Here is a 14,523-nt window from a genome sequence, read left to right as displayed (position 1 = left end):
CTGTTTGGGCCCAGATGAGCTTCTTAAGTTCCTTCTATTAGATTTCTATTCTGTGACCCATTGTGTTACATGTATTTTATATAGAGTTATTGTTTCCTTTAGTTAATGCCTTTCCAAATTTCTTCTATTTTTTTCTTTACAGAAATTCTTGCTACGCTTAGAGGGCATTCTGGCTTGGTGAAAGGGTTAACTTGGGACCCTGTTGGCAAATATATTGCCTCTCAAGCTGATGACCGCAGTCTGAAGGTATGGAGGACGCTGGACTGGCAGTTAGAGACCAGCATCACCAAGCCTTTTGATGAGGTAACTAAGGAGGCCCAGGGTTTGGCCCCACCCCCTGCCTGACCATACAGAGAGGAACTTGGCCATGGTCCAGACCATGTAGGTGAATGCACAGAGTTTGGGGCCTCAGCAGGCCAGTCAGCTTTCTGTAGGGTAGGCTCTAAGAGTTGCATGATAAAATTCTTTCCTTTATGAGAAGTCATTAAATGTCCAGCTTTGAAATGAAGATGATTTATAAATTTTAAAACTGAAGAGAACCTTAGAGCTATCCCCGCAGCACTGTATCACCTGACTCATGCCAGCGTGGAAAGTTTACATTGAGCCACCCTACTGAGTGACTTGTTGATATGAGGGGATCATGGAAGTGACTCTTCTGTATGTTTTCTGGCTGTGTTTGTGACTTGCTCACTGACATCTGCTCTGTAGGCCAGTCAACTTTTTTTTTGTACAGATTTAGCAGTTTAGTTTGCATAAAAAATAGAGATCAGACTGCAGTGGCTTCTATAGTATTTTACTCTCTCTTCCTTTGAGTTCTGATTTCATATGGAATCAGCTCAAAATCACCGTTATACTTTATACATTTATAAAAGTACCTTCTGTATTTAAAGCAGTACTAGATATGGGGAAATAAAAGTGAATTGAGATGGAATCTCTCCCATGGACACTTACAGCCCTTCTGCATAGCACCCGTTTTTTGGTTTTGTTTTGTTTTGTTAGTTATACACGACAGTAGAATGTATTTTGACATATCGTACATACATGGACTATAACTTCCCATTTTTGTGGTTGTATGTGATGTGGAGTTACACTGGTGGCATATTCATATATGAACATAGAAAGGTTATCCAATTTATTCTACTATCTTTCCCGTTCCCCTCCCCTCTCCCTTCCCACCACCCCTCCCTGTTCAATCCAGTGAACCACCCCCTACCCTTGTGATTCAGCATCTGCATATTAGAGAGAACATTTGGCCTTTGGATTTTTGGGACTGACTTATTTCACTTAGCATGATAGTCTCCAGTTCCATCCATTTACCAGGAAATGCCATAATTTCATTCTTCTTTATGGCTGAGTAATATTCCATTGTGTATGGATACCACATTTTTATCCATTCATCTGTTGTAGGACACCTAGGTTGGTTTCATAGTTTTAGCTCTTTTGTGAATTGAGCTGCTATAAACATTGTTGTGGCCATTCTGATTTTAAGTCCTTTGGGCATATGCCAAGGAGTGGGATAACTGGGTCAAATGTCTGTACCATTCCAAGTTTTCTGAGGAATCTCCATACCATAGTGGATATCTCCACTATCCATAGTGGTTGCATCAATTTGCAATCCTACCAGCAATGTATGAGTGTACTTTTCCCCCACATCCCTACCAACATTTATTGTTACTTGTATTCTTGATAATTACCTTTCTGACTAGAGTGAGATGGAATCTCAGTGTAATTTTAATTTGTATTTCTCTAATTGCTAGTGATGTTGAACATTTGCACAGCATCTGTTAACCCTAGCACATTATCTACATAGTATCCTCTAGAGATAGAAAGTATAATGCTGATACCTGTGAGCACATGTCTTCACATGAAGACAGAAATTTCTGTGAGTTAAGAGTATAGTGATGTCATTATCCAGAGTGTGCCATAATGGTCCAAGTGGGTTGATTGCATCAGGGAAGGATTCTCAGAGCAAGGGACACAGGAGTGAAGATTTGCAGGAAGAATAAACATTTGCCCACTGGTGAGGGCTGGCTACAGAAAGAAAGTGGAAATCAGGAATTCAGTTTTCCCCAAACCAAAACCTACTAGACTTCGTCCTACACTACTTTCCTACAGCTTCTTCGTACAAGTGATGTGTACAGCTTCTTAGTACAGGTGATGTGGCCCTCACACCTTCAGTACCTCAGGGCTCCTACTGCCACACAGAGTTCCTATGAACTGAACTCCTGGGACAGTTGCAGGAGAGTCTTTTTATTTTTTTTGAACCCAGGGGTGCTTAATCACTGAGCCACACCCCCAATCCCCCCCCTTCTTGTTGCTTTAGAGGAGGAAAAGTTTATTTTGGGGCTCATGGTTTCAGAGGTCTCAGTCCGTAGACAACAGGCTCTTTTCTTGGGGCCTTGAGCTAAAGCAGAACATCCTGGAGGAAGAATGTGGCAGAGACAAGCAGCTCACATGATGATCAGGAAGCAGAGAGCCCCAGTCCTTTTAATATTTTATTTTGAGACAGGGTCTCACTAAGTTGCCTTTGATCCCAAGTCTCCTGCCTCAGCCTGCCGAGCCTCTGAGATTATAGGGATATGCCATTAGGACAGGCATACACCACTGAACCCAGCTGCAGGATAGTCTTTTGGGTACTAGTGGGAGCTGGTAGCACTCTTCAGCCTCTACTGGGGCTCATTCCACACAGGGTTGTGAGGCAGGTGATTTCATTGCACTTAGGCCCAGCTTTGTCTTTTTCTTCTCTGGGGCCTTGAGGTCAAGGTCTTAGTCCCCTAAATCTTTAGGGTAGCCCATGCTGATCTTGAACTTGGCTTTGGACTCATTCACTTTGCAGAAGAAATAACATGAAGGGGTGTGCTGTCTTAATCATCATGCCAGTTCAGGGGAGCAGTGCTTTTCTGCTGTGCCTTTGTTCATGAGGACTTTATAAATCTGTTGTTGTTTGCAGATATCCTCACCAATCCTTGGGTGAGGAATCAGGCTCAAGGGAGGAGGTGGTACTTCACCGTCATCTATTCTACTGTAGACTCCTCCTGGGCTTCCAGGCATCAGCAGGGAACTTTCTCTGTGGCAGCATTTCTTTTCTTTCTTTTTTTTTCCCCCATATTTTTTATTGTTGCATTATAGTTGTACATTTTGATGAAATTTGTTGTTATGTATTCATACGTGCGCACAATATAGCAATATAATTGGCAAGTACCACTCCCCAGCACTTCCCTTCTCCTACCACTTGGTCCCTTTCCACTACTGATCTCCCTTTGATTTTTAGATCTACCCCCACCTCATTTTCCTCTTTCCTCTTAAGGTTCCACATGTGAAAGAAAACCTTCTGAGTTTGACTTATTTCGCTTAACATGATGGTCTCTAGTTCCATCCTTTTCCTGAAAACGACATAATTTCATTTTCTTTATGGCTGAATAAAACTCTATTGTGTATATGTACCATATTTTCTTTATCCATTCATCTGTTGAGGGACACCTAGGCTGGTTCCATAGTTCCATATTGTAAATTGTGCTACTGTGAACATGGGTGTGCATAGTATGATGACTTCAATTCTTTAGGATAAATACCAAAGTATGGTATTTGGTAGTTTCATGCCTGATCTTTTGAGGAAGCTCCGTGCTGATTTCCATAGCAGTTGTACTAATTTACAGTCCCACCAATGGTGTAAAAGTGTTCCTTTTTCTCCATATCCTCTCCAGCATTTATTATTATTTGTATTCTTTTTTTTTTTTCTTAATACTTTTTTGGATGTTGGCAGACCTTTATTTTATTCATTTATTTATATGTGGTGCTGAGAATCGAACCCAGTGCCTCACACATGCTAGGCAAGCGCTCTTCCACTGAGCCACAGTCCCAGCCCTATTGTTTGTATTCTTGATGACTGCCATTCTGACTGGTTGAGATAAAATCTCAGTGTAGTTTTTATTTGCATTTCCCTAAATTCTAATTATGTTAAATATTTTTTCATATGTTTGTTGGCCATTTGTATTTCTTTTTTTGAAAAGTGTCTGTTTAATTCATTGTCCATTTATTAATTGGGTTATTTGGTATTTTGGTGTAAAGCTTTTCAAGTTCTTTATATATTCTAGATATTAATCCTGTGTCAGAGAGTAGCAGCAAAGATTTTCTCTCATTCTGTAGGCTCTTTCTTCATGTTCCTAATTGTTTTCTTTGCTGTGCAGAAGCTTTTAAATTTGCTGCTATCCCATTTATTCACTCTTGGCATTAATTCCTGAGCTTTAGTGGTCTTATTAAGAAAGTTGGGCTGGGGAGATAGCTCAGTCAGTAGAGTGTTTGCCTTGCAAGCACAAGACCCTAGGTTCGATCCCCAGCACCGCAAAAAAAAAGAAAGTTGTTGCCTGTGCCTGTATGTTAGAGTATTGACCTGATGCTTTCTTCTAGGAGTTACATAGTTTCTGGTCTTTGATCTATTTTGAATTGATTTTTGTGCAGGATGAGAGATAGGGGTCTAGTTTCATTCTGGTACCTATGGATAACCAGTTGTCCCAGCACCTTTTGTTTAAAAGACTGTCTTTCCTCCAGTGTGTTTTTGGCACCTTTATCAAGGATCAGATATCTGTAGATGTTTGGGTTTTTCTCTGTTTTTTTGTTCAGTACCACTGGTCTGTATGTCTGATTTTATGCCAGTACCATGCAGTTTTTGTTACTGTAACTCTGTAGTATAATTTGAAGTCAGGTATTGTGATGCCTCCAGCATTGCTTTTTTGGCTTAGAATTGGTTTGGCTATTCTGTCTTTTATTCTTCCAAATGAATTTTATGACTGTTTTTTCTAGTTCTGTGAAGGCTATCATTGCTATTTTGATGGGGATTGCATTGAATCTGTACACTGCTTTTGGTAGTGTAGCCTTTTTAACAAAATTAATTCGGCCTGTCTGTGAACATGGGAGGTCTTTTTCCATCTTCTATTTCTCTCTTCAATATTCTATTGTTTTCATTGTAGAGATTTTTCACCTTCTTGGTTAGATTTATTTCTAGCTATTGTTTTGGGGTTTGTTTGTTTACTTGTTGTTTTTTGTTTTTTTGAAAACAGTCCTCAGTGGGATTGTTTTCCTGATTTCTTTCTCAGCAGATTCATTGTTGGTGCATATGAAAGCTATTGATTTTTGTATGTTGATTTGGTAGCCTATTACTTTGCCAGATTTGTTTATTAACTCTAGCAGTCTTTTGGTGGGAGTTTTTGGATCTTCTAGATACAGGATTCATATCATCTGCAAGCAGTGATAATTTGACTTCTTCTTTTCCTATTTTTATCCTTTTTTTTTTTCCTTCTCTTGCCTAATTGCTCTGGCTAGAATTTCAAGCACTGTCTTAAATTGGAGTGGTGAGAGTGGATATTCTTCCCTTGTTCCAGATTTTAAAGGAAATGCTTTGTTTTTCCCCATTTACTATAAGATTGGCTTTGGGTTTTTCATATACCCCCTTTGTGATGTTGAGGTAGGTTCCTTCTATTCCCTAGTTTCTTCAGTGTTTTTATCATAAACAGGTACAGAATTTTATTGAAGCCCTCTCTTTGGCAGCATTTCTTGAGGATGCTCCATAGACCCTGGGGTCTATGACCCTGAGTGCTGGGGTTAATAGGTGCTGTGCAGAAGCAGTGGGTCATTGTGGAATTGTGCATTTCAAAGGACTGGCCTTCCTCAGGGCATGTGCTATTGTTCTGTGTTCAGTCTGGTGGGAGTATAGAAGGTCTCACAGTTCCCACACTCATTTATGCAAGATACCACGTAGTTCCCACACCCATTTGACAGAGAGTCTTTTTTGTCGTGTCATCTGGAAAGACTGGTTGACAGCTCTCAGTGTAGTCAGAAGCTTGGGGTACATGCTCTATCATATATTAGTACATCACAGTTTGACTTTATCTTTGAGGCCAGAGTTGTGGTCATGAAGTTGGCTTTGAGCTCCTTTTAAGCAAAGATGTTTCTTTCAGTGTGGAGGGACGACCCATGTACTGCGGCTCAGCTGGTCACCTGATGGGCATTACCTTGTGTCTGCCCATGCAATGAACAATTCTGGCCCCACTGCCCAGATCATCGAGCGGGAGGGCTGGAAGACCAACATGGATTTTGTGGGACACCGGAAAGCTGTAACTGTTGTGGTGAGTATGCCTGGCCTTATGAAGTCCTAGCAGCTGTCAGTACCACCTTGAGTGTCCTACTACAGTGGCTTACATGAGGGGTAGTAAGTTCTCCAGGGAGGCTCCTCAAGACTGGGCTACACAGGGTACTTTGAGGTAATGGGGCTCTGAATCAGCACATGTTGGTGTTTACTTCATTTCAAATTCTTAACAGTTAAATATTTTAAAACTACTTTTACAAAATATAATACATATGTAGTTTGTTTGTTTTTGCGAATTTTAAAATATCAGGTATCACCAGATCAGTCTTTGGTTAGGAACATTGTAACTCCACACCAACCTTTTGTATATTCAGGTCTGCTCTAGGTGCTCAGCACAGTGCCCCTTTGCACAACTCCAGTGAACATAGAGTGATTCTGGGTGCCCCCAGAACAGTACTCTTATCTCCATGTCCTGCAACCGTAGTCATAGCTGCCAGCTTACACTGGTGGTCACTGGTTTGCTCATCTGGTATTGATGTGGAGGGTGAAGATCTCCAGAGAGCTACTGCTAATCTTTCAGACTTGAGAGACCATGAGTCTCTCTGGATCACTTTAATTGAAGAGTACCTAAGGCAAGCTGTTAAGTAGCTGAAAATAACCTGTGGGAATTTGCAACCAAAACAAAATAAATAGATTGATGGGTTTGGGCTGATGACAGTGAAAGATCATTGGGACCCTGATCAAAATGGGCTCATCATTGCTTTTTTAAATTGAAAAATAGATATCATGTGTTGTACTTTATAAATTATATAAGAGTAAAATATTGCTTCCTCAATTTTTTATCTTGTAGTTAATATTGGATTTTGTTCAAACTGGGGCCTTGTTCCTAAAATGTTTGAAAATCATGCTTCATAGTTAATACAGTGCTTCTACATGATTCTCTCATGTGATTCTCATAATCACTTTACGAGTGGCTCTGTGAGAAAACGATACATCCCTCATAGGAAGCTCACAAAGCTTCATAAAGCCCTATAGCCTACTCAGTGGTAGTGGGGGTTCCATTTTCTCCTATTTCTGTGCAACCCTGGCCATTCTTGCCTGCCTCCTGGAGTGAAAACCCCTCTAGATTACCTGCCTTGCTCAAAGGAGCCACCCTTCTTCTACCCTTAGATTTCCTCACTTGAAGTTCCAGAAGCTCCAACCCACTTCTCAGTCAAGAAAAGTCTTAAGGAACTTGGCATTTGCTTCCAGCTTTTCCAGGCAACCAGATTACAAAGCTCCCTGGGCTGAACAGTTAGTCAAGGAAGTAGGCATTGTCCCTAACCCTGGGAGATTTTTTTGGGGGGTGGGGGTACCTGGAATTGAACTCAGGGGCATTTGACCACTGAGCCACATCCCTACCCCTATTTGGTATTTTTTATTTAGAGACAGAGTCTCTAAATAAAGTTGCTTAGTGCCTTGTTTTTTTTTTTTTTGTTTTGTTTTGTTTTTTTGCTGAGACTGTCTTTGAACTTGAGATCCTCCTGTCTCAGCCTTCCAAGTTGCTGGGATTACAGGCGTGCACCACTGTGTCCGGCCCCTGGGAGATCTTATGAGCCTCTTTTGCTGAACATATTTCTGCTAGATAAGTGTGACTGTAAACAACAAACATAGTGAGTTACATGGATCAGTTATTGCCTGCAAGTCCCTTTGACCTCCCATAGGAGACAGGGAGTGAGCTAGTCCTGGTTCCTGAAGCCCCCTTGCATTCCTAGCTTCTCCCCCAGTTCCTAAGAGACTGGCAGACCAGAAGTAGTTGAGAGGACCAGTTCCAGTAGCTCCCATCCATTTGACTTGGCTTTTAGGAGCATTTAGGAGTACTAACTTCAAGCCCTTATTCCCAACATTTACCCATTTAGTTACTCTGCATGTTTTCTGACCTCATGGAGCCTCCAGTGCACCATCAACAAAACACCTCCTAGGTAGTTATAAAGATGAAATAATGCATGCCCAATACTGGGTCTAGAGGCTCTGTGAGGGACTCCCATCAGTGACCTGGGATTTTGGTGTTTCTCATGCTAAGGCATGAGGTATTACTTGATGCCCGATTACTGTTAAATATGTGTTACTTGGTTTTAGAAATTCAACCCAAAAATCTTCAAAAAGAAGCAGAAGAATGGGAGTTCTGCAAAGCCCAGCTGCCCTTACTGCTGCTGTGCTGTTGGCAGCAAGGATCGCTCTCTCTCTGTCTGGGTGAGCCACCACACTGAGCTTTTGCTGTAGGGTGGGAGATGTGGACTGGGAAGGTGGCAAACTTGGAAGCCTTGAAGGGAGGAGAGACCCACTGCTGTTGATGGTGCTCAGTGTGTATTTTACTGTGTACCTGGGATCAGCCCCTCCTGGAAACCTGCAGGTTTTCCTGCTACATAGAAGGAAGCACTGAATACTAGGCTTGGCACAGCCAGAAAAAGCCAGTGTAATCTCAAGCCAGAGCTGATCTTGTGTCTAGACTCAGGCAGCACCCACAGTAGTCAGTACTATCGTTGGCATAATATGTTTGCTTGCTTAAGTTAGAAAATTCTTGGTATTGACATATAGTGTATATAAAGTGTATTCAGTTTAGTGAATTGTATGTATATTTACACCAGTGTCACTACCGCCTTGGTGGGGGGTGGAGGTAGGGTGGGGTCTTGACCAATTAGGAAGCCACTCTTCCTCCAACCCCACCAAGACAATCACTGTTAACACCCTCTCTCATTTTGGTGAATTTTACCTGCTCTTAAACTTCATATGAATGCATTTGTGCAGTGTGTACTTTTTGGTGTCTTATGTTTCTTTCCCTTGGCATAATGTTTTTGAGATTTATGTGTGTTGTATTGTCCCAGTTATGAGATATTATGGCCAAGAGCTGAAAATAATATTCTTGAATAAGTCTTTTTGAGTACATACTTAGGAGGAGAATGACTAAAATTTAACCAAAAGAGCAGGGCTGCAGTTGTAGCTTAGTAAAATCCAGTGTTCAATCCCCAACACCAAAAGCAAAAGAGAGATTAGTACCAAGTATTGGCAAGGATATGGTTAGCTGGAAGTAATACATTACTTTCTACTAGAGAGCAAAGTGATTGGCAGTTTCTGCTAAAGCTAAGCATATGACCCCTTACTACACAGCAACCCCGAAGAGGAGGTGCTATGCACCCTTCCCTAACTCACTGCCCTCCACCAAGCAGGTTCTTAGCAAATATTCAGTCATGAGTTGAGACACAAGAATTGAAGTATAAAACTGATAGTTTCCAAACTAGAGCCCTCCCTGAAGGGCTGTTAAGTTTCTTAGCTCAAAGACTTGTTTTGTGACATTAGACATTTCCACTTGCTGTGCTAAAGACATGGCCTTGTCACTGAGCCCTGAGGTCCCTCCTTGTACCTTCTTGGGTTTAAAGTCTGATAAAGCCAAATGCACATACAATGATTTTTTAAAAATCTTTTTTAAACTTCATAAGTTATGGGTTTGAAGGTTATCCTCTGGCTGCATTTATTATAGAAAAATCTATTGCTGTATATATATTGTGATTTTATTTTTTATTTATTTTTATTTTTTGGTACTGAGGATTGAACCCAGGGGTGCTTTACTACTGAACTATATATCCCCAGTGCTTTTTATTTTTTATTTTGAGACATGGTCTCACTAAATTGCTGAGACTTGCTTAAATTTGAGATCTTCCTGCCACCCAAGTCACTGGGATGACAGACCTGTGCCACCATACCTGACTTTTTTTCCCCTCAAAGACCTTGTCTTCTATATTCATTTAACACCCACCTTGGAACATAAAACCTAGTACCACAGTGAGCAGTTCAGGATGTGTTCTTCCTGGACTTATCCCATCCCATGAACCATTCCTGGTGTTGCTCATGTTTCTTAGAATGCCAAGATCAGGTGGTCACACTGGCTCCAGGTTTCTGTAGGTACATTTATGGAAATAGAGGCAAGGCTATTGTGTTTGTGGAAGTAGAATTAGAGTGGGGGCAAGATTCTTAATGTAGATTCTAGGTAGCTCAGATTCTAGCTCCTTCCCCATTACTCAGCTGAGCACAGCTCCTCCTTCACCACATACCAATCTTAGACTGTAAGTAGAAAGCTCAGCATCACAGCCTTCTGGAGGCTACAGTGGCCCTGCAGGACAGAACCCACCCAACCCACAGTACTGTGACTTAGTGCCTGATAGGTAGGGTGGCTAGACACTTGTATATAAGAGATGAAGTTCACTATAGTTATAGAAACAGTAACGTACGAGTGACTAGATGGTGAAAATGAACTTGCTGATTATTATGCAGTAATCCAAACAACATTTTTACAGGAGATTCAGTGACATACTCACTGTGTGTTAAGTGAAAAAGCAGACACACTGTGTGCCTTATTTTGAAGAGTAAAATAAATATTTGCAAAGATAGACCAGAACAAAATAGTTCATCCAAGTAATCTCAATGACTCAGGAAACTGAGGCAGGAGGATTGAAAGTTCAAGACTAGCCTCAGCAACTTAGTAAGGCCCTAAGCAATTTATCGAGACCCTGTCTCAAAATAAAAATTAAGAAGGGCTGAGGATGTGGCTCAGTGATAAAAGCGCTCCTGGGTTCCATCCTTAATACCAAAAGTTTTCTTTGGATCTAGATTAAAGGCGATTTGTACAGTTCTGTGTGTTTATCAACTATCTGTACACAATACAGAGTAAGACTGTATGTATACCTTTAGACAACTGATGACACCATTCATTGGGGTGTACCAGATCTTCGTTGGCCCAGATAAAATGAGCTGGGCTCTTTTGGAGGCTTCCTCATCCCCTGCTTGGTAGAACCTCTCTGAGCTCCTCCCTGGGGTGGCCCCCGACCAGATAGCCTTTCAGATTCCCTTCTACTCCGTCTTCTCTGTTCCCTAGTATATAAAGCCATGTGCCTTGCCAGAGCACAGCAGTCCTTGACATGGACCCACTCTAGTGTGCATATTTCTGGCAGGCTTTGGTTTCCCACAGTTACTATCTGGATGGAGCTGAATAATACTGTGTATGTCAGCAAAAATTCTGACCAAGGCTTCTGGGCTGGTAGTATTAACTGAGTTAAATACACAAAAAGGGGTTCTCAATTCTGTTAACCTTTGCTCCTTATTTTGTAGCTCACATGTCTGAAACGACCTCTGGTTGTTATCCATGAACTGTTTGACAAATCCATCATGGATATTTCCTGGTAAGGTGGATTCTTATTAAGGTATATATGCTATGAAAGAATCTGAAGTCTCCTGGATATGATTAAGGCCAGGCAACCAGTGCATCCTCCCAAGGAAGCACAGATCTCAAGGTGCTATTCAAATATGATTCAGGAACTATTAGTTCTATGCCTGCTCTTGTGAGAAAGTCCTCCCCTTAGTAGGATATGCTAAAGGAAAATGCTTTCTCAGAAAAACTAGTATCCACATAGTTTTATAGTAGACATACTTCCTTAAGGTATTATTTAAATGACTTTAAAAATAAGAAATAAAGTTGAAAATTTTTACAAAGTTTATGGTAAGAGATACTTTGTACATGTGCCTAAAACTAAAGGGTATCAGGGATCCTCTGGGATACGATTGTTGCTTCACTTTCCCTGCCTCCAACCGCAAGCCTCAAAAGGGAATCATGGGTTTCCAGCATCTACCTAGAGAACTGTCCAACCATCCTCACAGGCTGGCCACTGTGGCATTTGTATCTGCCTCAGGCATTTGTCCCCAGGCTGCTGACAGCTGTCTCTTTCAGGACTCTGAATGGGCTGGGCATCCTGGTGTGTTCCATGGATGGCTCTGTGGCATTCCTCGACTTCTCTCAGGATGAACTTGGAGACCCCCTCAGTGAGGAGGAGAAGGTAGGTCCTTGTACTGTCACATGTTCTATGGCCACAGAAATAGCTACAGTAGCTCTGGGAGACCCATTCAATTGGACCCTCTTGTGAGTGGGATTTATAGTAGAGATACATTATTTCTTTAAGCATTATGGGGTCTTTGCCTTTTATAAATTATAATTCTTATCTTCTTAGTAATAAGCCTCTATTCATGTCAGAAACGAGTCCTGGAATTAAAAATAAAACTTTTGGGCCTCTCTTATACCATTAACAGGCTACCCAGTGGGAGATATTTACCCTGGGAGAGAGCTGGAGTCAGTCCCAAGGGGCCTGGGACCTGCTTGTGTCACTTTTCCTGTCTCATTGTCTTATACTGACAAAGCAACAATTATAATAGTAATATTGGTCATTTCTTAGCATTTACTGAATGCAAGACTCTGGGCCATGTACTTGGCATGTATTATTTCATTTGGACTATACAAATCCTTGAAGGAAACAGTCTTAGAAAATAGCATGGCCCTTTGCCAAGATCACTTGTGACCCTTAAGTACAAGAACTAAAACATGAAGTAGGCTTGCTTTCTTTGGGCCAGGTCTCTTCCTTTGTGCTCTGCCTAGAACATGGGGCCTGTGTGCCCTTCTGCAAGGGCTTTGAGAAAGACTGCTTTACCCACCATAGACTTAAAAATCTTTGGTTTCTATGAGAAGGTGTTTACCAACATTTACTAGAGTGTATTTATTTGTCTGTAAGTAGCTTCTGAATACCCAGAGCAAGTCAGCAGCTCTCTCTGTAGGGATCCTATTGCTGGGGGAAGTGCTCTCTTAACTGGCTGTGTGACCCCCTGCTAAGAATAAATTCTTAGGGGGAAGAAGTGTGCCTTGTGCAATGTACCTAGAGCAGACCTGGCAGTCATTTTTCAATGAAGCAAAGAGTGTCTCAATGGCCTGGGGTCTTCATTCCACTTTGTCTCTGTCATCAGGTACCCTGGGATCACTGCATACTCGCTTGGAGAGTCACTGTGGAAGCCTATGATAACCCCATCTAACTTCCCATTTCCTTGATCATCAGCAGTGACCTTGTGTTGAAGGAACACTAGGAAAATTTTGACCAAACTCTGAATTCTGGCTTGAGAGTCCAGGGGTTGTTCAGGAGCCAAGATGGCAAAGGAAGAGGGTTCCTGTTTATACCCAAGGCTTGTAGAAGCAAGTTCAAAAGCCCCTTTCCTGGAAAGCTGTCTCCTCCTACTCAGCATTCTCTGGTGTGAAACAGATGCCCATTGACCATAGTCCCTGTTCTTGAGCAAGATAGCTCTTCAATTGCACATCCTTGTGTTCATCTGTTCCTCATCATACTTTAATGAGTGACAGTCACTATGGTATACTGGGGACACTCTCCCTGTTCTCATGCTGTTCCTTTTTAGCTTGTTATGGCATGAAACTAATGGGGCCTAAGAGGATGGGAGGGGATCCTGCTCAGAAGGATCAGGACATTTTAGGGGAGAGAACATGGGAGAGCAAAAAAGTGTCTCTCTCTAGGTCTGATGTGCCAAGTCTTCCTTTCTCTTAGAGACACTGTTAGTCCTGTGGAACCATCCCACCATGGTGACTGCCATCTGGTAAGAGCAGTGAAAGCAGAATCATGCTTCCAGTATCTGGTACCCTGAGAATGTTTAGGGTGCTTGGAGTGACTTAAGAACCTTGAGTTAGCAATTTGGTTATCTGTACCAATTGAGGTGGTATTTATTGCTATTTGTTCTGCACCAGGCCATGTAGTAGGTATTTTCTTGTCAGTAATTCACCATCATCCCTATCTATAAACATCTAGTAAGGATATGAGACTTCCATCAGAACTATCTAATTAGGGACAGAATTGAGTGGGAGGTGATGGAGAGCTGACCTCCCAGCCTTTTTGCTTTCAGAGCCAGGAGAACCCATGCCTCAGTGCACTGGTGATGGGCAACATTGGCCATAGTGATAGACCAGTATACAGAATCTTTCCCTGCTTTCCATAGAGCCGTATTCACCAGTCCACCTATGGCAAGAGCCTGGCCATCATGACCGAGGCCCAGCTCTCCACAGCTGTCATCGAGAACCCGGAGATGCTCAAGTACCAACGGAGGCAGCAACAGCAGCAGTTAGACCAGAAGAGTGCCACAGCCAGAGAGATGGGCTCAACATCTTCAGTTACGGGTGTTGTCAACGGGGAGAGTCTGGAAGATATCAGGAAGGTGAGGGCTTGACCTTGGGACATTAAGGACAGGGGCATATACCCAGGGAACAGGTCAAAGAGAACAGGCAGGTAGAGCATGGTCAGGGCACAAAGATGTGACCATAGTCATGAAGAAGTTATTGAACTTGGTGCAGGATCTGTAGCTAACCTGCATGGGACCAGTTGATCCTAGTACCTGAAGCTACACAAGGCATTAATGGGGCCTGAAGCACCTTTATCAAAAGTTGCCGTGTGCCAGGGAGCCCTACAGGAGTTCATCTCTTGCCAAACTTTCACCTGCTCACATTCTAGGAATTTCTAGATACAAAGAACAATATGTTTCAGTCTCTGCCCCTGGGAAACTTCTGTGGTTTCCCCTTCTTAATTTGGAAA

At 42.1% G+C, this 14,523-nt stretch overlaps 1 protein-coding gene across 11 annotated transcripts in view; it reads left to right on the top strand.

Moving 5' to 3' along the window:
- HIRA (histone cell cycle regulator) overlaps positions 1-14,523 on the top strand; it is a 104,327-nt gene that overhangs the window by 39,394 nt on the left and 50,410 nt on the right. For all 11 annotated transcript variants that reach the window (XM_079151979.1, XM_079151978.1, XM_079151982.1 and 8 more), the window contains 6 exons: positions 143-303; positions 5,955-6,122; positions 8,201-8,314; positions 11,225-11,295; positions 11,841-11,946; positions 13,934-14,149. In XM_079151979.1, the coding sequence (XP_079008105.1) occupies positions 143-303; positions 5,955-6,122; positions 8,201-8,314; positions 11,225-11,295; positions 11,841-11,946; positions 13,934-14,149 (836 nt within the window). The remainder of the gene's footprint in view (positions 1-142; positions 304-5,954; positions 6,123-8,200; positions 8,315-11,224; positions 11,296-11,840; positions 11,947-13,933; positions 14,150-14,523) is intronic.

This window comes from Sciurus vulgaris (genome assembly GCF_902686455.1).
Source record: "Sciurus vulgaris genome assembly, chromosome: 8".
NCBI classification, from domain to species: domain Eukaryota; kingdom Metazoa; phylum Chordata; class Mammalia; order Rodentia; family Sciuridae; genus Sciurus; species Sciurus vulgaris.
Note: the sequence above shows the minus strand (reverse complement) of the source record. Positions and strands in the feature narration are given on the sequence as shown.